The sequence below is a fragment of the Chrysochloris asiatica genome, unplaced genomic scaffold (assembly GCF_000296735.1).
Source record: "Chrysochloris asiatica unplaced genomic scaffold, ChrAsi1.0 scaffold00007, whole genome shotgun sequence".
Taxonomy (NCBI): Eukaryota; Metazoa; Chordata; class Mammalia; order Afrosoricida; family Chrysochloridae; genus Chrysochloris; species Chrysochloris asiatica.
This window is the reverse complement of record NW_006408525.1, coordinates 35,799,469-35,805,468: the sequence shown is the minus strand read 5'-3', so window position 1 is coordinate 35,805,468 and position 6,000 is coordinate 35,799,469. Positions and strand designations below refer to the sequence as shown.

The following is a 6,000-nucleotide window of genomic DNA, read 5'->3' as shown; positions in this document are numbered from 1 at the left end:
CCCGCCGCCGGGGACATGTCTAACCCCGGAGGCCGGAGGAACGGGCCCGTCAAGCTGCGCCTGACAGGTGAGGGATGGGGGTGCGGGCGGCTGGAGCCGGGCTGGGCGAGCCGGCGGGGGGTGCCTGTGGCCTTGGGAAGGGCAGGGTCGCTATCAATGGAGAGATGGGGATCGGAACCGTGGGAAGGCCTAGTTTAGGGAGAGTCGTTGGCAAACTGCTCGCCATGCTTGGCAAATTCCTCAAAAAGCCTAGAGTGACTTGCGGGGGTGGGGCGGGGGGTGTCTTTTGTTGAGGGGAGGGGTGAGCCGGTTGGAATTCCATGCGAATTTGAGGTTGAAAAGTGTTGGCCGACGAGCCCGGCGCGCTCCCTGGGCCCCTGCCCAGGTGGGGTCGTTGGAGGGGTGAGGAGCCCGGGTGGCGGGGATTATTGGATCCGGTTCCTGACTGCGCGCAGTAAACACCCCTTAAAGATGGAGCGCTAACGGGAGCCCGTGTGTGTGTGTGCTTTCCGTGGTGGTGAACTTGCACATCCACATATGTTCGCGTGCAAACCCCTCTCCTCCCGGCTGCCAGCCGGAGCAGCCGCTGCCACACACCTTCCACGAACGCCTTTGGGAGGGAAGGCGCCTTGACTGAGGTTGACTTTTCCGGCTGTCGGCCTGATCCGCCGACTCGGGTTTATTGTACATTCTGTGTTTTGGAAGCGTTTGATTGTAGGGTAGCTTGTTTGGGGTGGTTCCTTGTAGGCCGCAGAACTTGTGTGTCACGTCTAACCCTAGACCGGCTTTCAAACACTTTTTCTTTTCTTTTTTTCCGGGGGTGGTGGTGTAAAATTCTGAGTCTGTGCTCCTGCAAACTTTCAAGAGAACTTTCCCAGCCCCTGCCCTCCTTCCCTTTTCTACAGCTTGCCAATGGAATGAACGTCCGGAGGGTTTGCTGGATAGAATACGCTCATAAATGAAATTATTTAAAGGATTCCTAGTCCTTTAACACTTTTAACATTGCAACGACCTATGACTTCCAATACCATCTTTGGGCGTCCTTACATGAATACGTTAACCTATTTTGAGGAGAAAATAGTTTTGTTTTGAAAACTTTGAAATCAGTTATCCTAGGCTCACCATTAATCAGTTACTCACGTTTATATTCCGATGTATGGTGAGAAAAATGATTTTTCTTACAGGATGTGTGTGTGTGTGTGTAATAAACTGCAAATGTGTTTGCTTACGCTACACTTTTAGATTTAGATGGACTAATTTTGTAGTTGAATGCTTGTCTGTCCCATCACAGTCCACTGGCTAAACTTTTGAGATAAAAACTTGGCATAACTTTGGCACTTGAGAATGTATAGTGGCTATGATTAAAAAAAAAAAATATATATATATATATTTACTTTTAGGCACTTTTACTTTCTCTAGGGGAAAATTGAATCATTAACGGAGCGCTTTTTAATGGAAAACCTAGATTGGGGGATGACAATCACCCTGTCTCCCCGTCTCCCCCCCCCCATCATCTCCTGTTCAGTTTCCTTATTTTTTTAGGAGTCAGTGGAAATCTCTATAAGGGATCTTTGTTGATTTCATTTATCTACGGCTGCTCCTCGTCTGGGGAGTCCTGGTGTGGCGCTGCGGGCTAATTAATATGCTGGACTGCAAGGTCTGCGGTTCAAACTCATCAGCCGCTTCTCAGAAACCCTATACTGAGTCACCTTGTCGGACCTGACTCTGTGGCACTTAACAATAACAAGGATTCCTCTTCTGTAATCAATCCAGTGAAAGTGATTGTGGAAGGAACCGGTGACTCCAGGTGTGCAGAAAGAAGGCTTCAGAAATAGGCTAATGGCCTTGGACTTCCCTTTAGATTATACCCATACAGGGAAAATGAGGGAGAAAGTAGGTTTTGATTTTCTGCAGATAAAATGAATTTGAGGTTTTTAGCAACTCAATAGATGTTATAAAGTTATGACATGTTATAACATCAATAGATGTTATAAAGTATATCTCTCTGTGGTTTCCTTACTGCATAAGATAAATATCACAAAGACTTGTGAGTAAAATTTATTTGGAGGAAAGATATACATTTATTTTTTTGAAGGGGGAGCAGGAATATGAGATTACATTTATAGAGATTTTGTATTTTAAGATTTCTGAGGAATTTTAAATACCTGGTGTCTATGAGTACCAGTTTGTGGTACTCTCACTTCTGAGAACCATTGAGAATGTTTCTATGAATAGTGGTGTGTTTTTTAAGTTTTGATAATTTTTTCAGAAAACTGTTCATAGAAACATTCTTTTCTCCCATTGCTCCATATATGGTCAGTTCTCTTCTCTTTTATCAGGAAAATTAAAATACATTTTTGCATATTTGCTTATCATTTACAAATTAGATAGTATAGATTTTAACAAATAGATCCCAAGACCTGGATTCAATTAGCAGCTTTTTAGGACATAAACATGAAAGGGTTTCGATGGAAAAGATTGTTCTGACAGACTGGATGAGTGACAGGGCTGTGTTTGATGTGTGTCCAGGAACTGGTCTGGAGCTGCTGCCCAACTTCTCAGTCCATCTTGAGAAGCCAAATAAAATATTTAACCTAGGCCTCATTTTGTTAAGGAAGGAAAAAAAAAATCCTGATTCTTTGTTAAGATCTTAAGAAATGTTTGGCATACCTTTAGACTAAGTGTTTAACAGTTCATTGAGGTATGGGTTCCATAAGTGTAGAAAAAGCACTTTAAAAAATCAGGTTCCACAGTACATTTTAATTTGATTTACAATACACTTGGGTTATAAGAGGCTTTAAAATTATTCGTCTTTGCTTTATTTAAGTTAGTACTATACTGTATTTTACATTTATAGAGTGCCTTTGATTCCAAGATGTTTTATGAACTGTAGTTACTCAATTATGGATATCTTTAATGTAGAGTTGCCCTTTTACGGAAAGGTGTAAACAATTCTTTCATGGTGAGACTGAAAGACTGAAAGATGAAATATTTTAGCCATGGATCTCTGCCCATAATGGATATTAGATTTTTCCACATATTATTCTTAAGACCACAATCACCTCGTGAACTATTTGGTATTTGTTGAAGACAGGAATAATTTGACCCCAAATTTGAGGTTTCTCAGGCCATTCGTGATTAAAATCTGATTTATTCCTTCAAGCTATTTCAGCTGTTCCTTGTGACACATCAACACTGATCATTAAAATGGGCTGTATGGTAGAGCTATCAACTTCAGTGAGTGTTTCTAGAGAAAACTAATAATTAAATGTAAAATTTGCAACCTAAAATCTGTTAAAAAAGACCTGTCTGGGTTTCTGTGGGAAATATTCTTTGTTGTTGATTATTAATGAAAATCTAAAGGTTAGAAAAAGCAGTTTAGTGAATTTTTAAAATATTTTAAATTCTCAGATACGGAGAAAGAACACATTACTTCTCCAGAACATTTATTGCATACCTTTTTGAAATTTCTGTGTTTTTCTGTGCTTCTCTTCATGTTATTTATAACCTCATCTCTTGCCACTCAAACTCAGTGTACCCATAAAGACAATATAAACACCTACTTACAGCTCTCTAGCATCCATTCAGCACAATGCCAAAGAATCTCTGAATCCATGTCTAAAACAAGGACCCCTGCCCTAATGTTGCATACAGCCTTTGAGAGAAAAATAAATGTCCTTCAGTGAATTAGCAAGAGTTTTGTACAGTTACAGAGAGGTCAGCTCAGGTCAGGGAAAGTTCTGGGGACAGGAATAACCCCTGAGTTGAGTTTTAAAGGATGAGTAGGGATTTCAAGAGAAAGGAGTAATTCCTAATGAATTTAATTTATTTATGTCATCTTATTTTCTACAGTGATTCTGAAAGACTTGCTAAAGGCTTTCCACACAGACATTTACTTAACCTCTCCAAATCTCATTAACCCTTACTTCACAAGAGTTATGGGGAAAATGAAAAGTGGTAATAGTGGCTAACACTTAACACATAAAACACGTAAGATTACAACTGTATATTTCAAGGGTTAAGCAATCTATTACCATATAAGCCCAAACCTAACTCGTTGTCCTGGAGTTGATTCTTATTTATGAAGGAGATTCCATGTGTTATAGAAGAGAACTGCTCCATAGCGTTTTCTTGATGCCAGTCTTTCAGAGCCCTTGTGTTGCAATGGTGAAGCACTCCAAAACGAACTCAAAAGAGGTTGGAACCTTCCAGTGATTCTATAGGAGGAAACACCTGACAATGTGCTCCTATAAATGAGGCTCTGAAGATGAAGGTAGACATATAGACGAGGACCAACCCATCTAGGTGCTGTTGTATTTTGCCAATAAATTTGAATTTTTTTCCCCAGGTAGTGGGAACCACTGAAAAATTTTAAGTTTTGTTCTATTTGCTGTTGAGAAATGTAATCTGTTTAGAAATTAAGACAGTAATAAGGAGGATGACCTGGGATGGGACCTGTGAAGACTGGTTTCAGGATAAGAATATGCTACAGCAAGCAACCATTGTTCATTTATAGCCTCTCATTTTAATATTTATTTCCAAATAAATTATTTACAAATCATTGCTATAAACATTTTTGTGTGTAGACAACTGCTTCCCCCACCCCACCCCCACCCCCACCCAAGGATTGTTTTTAGGCGATTTTTATAGCAATAGTGCTTTTGAATCAAAGGATATGAATTTTTTTAAGTCTGTTGATGCATTTCTCCCCCAGATTGTCACCTAAAGGACTGTGCGTCCATCAGAGCAGCAGAGAATAGGTGCCCATTTTTACTGTGTTCTATTATAAGGGGTCTTGGTGTGGCACTGTAGGATAAGCATTGGACTGCTCACTGCAAGGTTGGTGGTTCTAACTCAACAGCCACTTCTCGGAAACCCTTTATGGGGTTGCTGTGAGTTGGAACCAACTCAGCAGCACTAAATAACAATTATAAGCATTGACTTTTATTTTTAATTTTTTTGTGCCAATTTCATAGATACAGTATTTCAAAATTTACTAGTGAAGGTGAATATTTTCTTGTCTGTTTGATAATTATTGTCGTCATTAAGTGCTGTTGAGTCAGTTGTGAGCCGTAGAGACCATGTGTATAGGTTTTCCGAGGAGTGACTGGTGAGTTTGAACCGCCAACTTTGTGGTTCAAATTGACCTTATGGTCGAGGACGCCTTAATATTTTTATTATTAAATATTAATAATTTTAAATGTTATTTAAATATTTAAATATTTTCTCTGTCTCTGCTAACTGTTTTGATGTTAGTAGTTGTAATAGTGTCAGGTATGTCACTTATTCTGTAGTGCCTGAAGGAGCCCTTGCTTAGTGGTTAAGTGTGCTTGGCTGCTAATCAAAAGGTTAAGTGGTTCGAACGCCCGAGCTGCTCTATGGTGGAAAGGTGTCACCATCTGCTTCCATACAGCTTGACAGCCATGGAAACCCTGAGCTGCAGTCGGCTCTGTCCAGTAGGGGCACTGTGAATGGGAATTGAATTGATAGTGACAAGAATAGTACCTTAGTATTTTGATTAGTAAAGCTTTGCCATTTAATTTGATGTTCTCATTTTGCCAGAAATATTTTTGTTGGTTTTACTTGGTCTTCCACATGGCTCTTAACATTTGTTAAGATTAGAAAGAAACTTCACTGGGCTTATGATTGAAATTGCATTATATCTGGGAAAAAAGGAGGCATTTAGGTATATCATTTTCTCAATTAGGAGCTGTGTTTTTACACTTATTTTAGGTGTTGCCCATGTTAATCAGGATAATTTTCTTCTATATTTTAAGTTATTTCTGCCTAATTTATGCTTGTGGCATTTAAATTGTGCCATTGTTCATACTTAGGAATACAGTGATAAGTATCATTTCATTTCAACAGTTTTGCTGAATTTTGTGCCTAAGTAGTATTTCACTTCTTGCTAGTTTTATAGATATCAATATGAATACTTTTTACAGCTGAATGTTAATATTTACAATTTTATTTTCTCTTGGATTTTTTTTTTTCATTTAG

At 39.4% G+C, this 6,000-nt stretch overlaps 1 protein-coding gene across 1 annotated transcript in view; it reads left to right on the top strand.

The window, feature by feature from the left end:
* The first annotated feature begins 6 nt into the window (after positions 1-6).
* Positions 7-6,000, top strand: part of SMURF2 (SMAD specific E3 ubiquitin protein ligase 2) — a 106,428-nt gene continuing 100,434 nt past the window's right edge. The window contains exon 1 of the mRNA XM_006833587.1: positions 7-67. Coding sequence (XP_006833650.1) covers positions 16-67 — 52 coding nt within the window. The 5' untranslated portion in view covers positions 7-15. The remainder of the gene's footprint in view (positions 68-6,000) is intronic.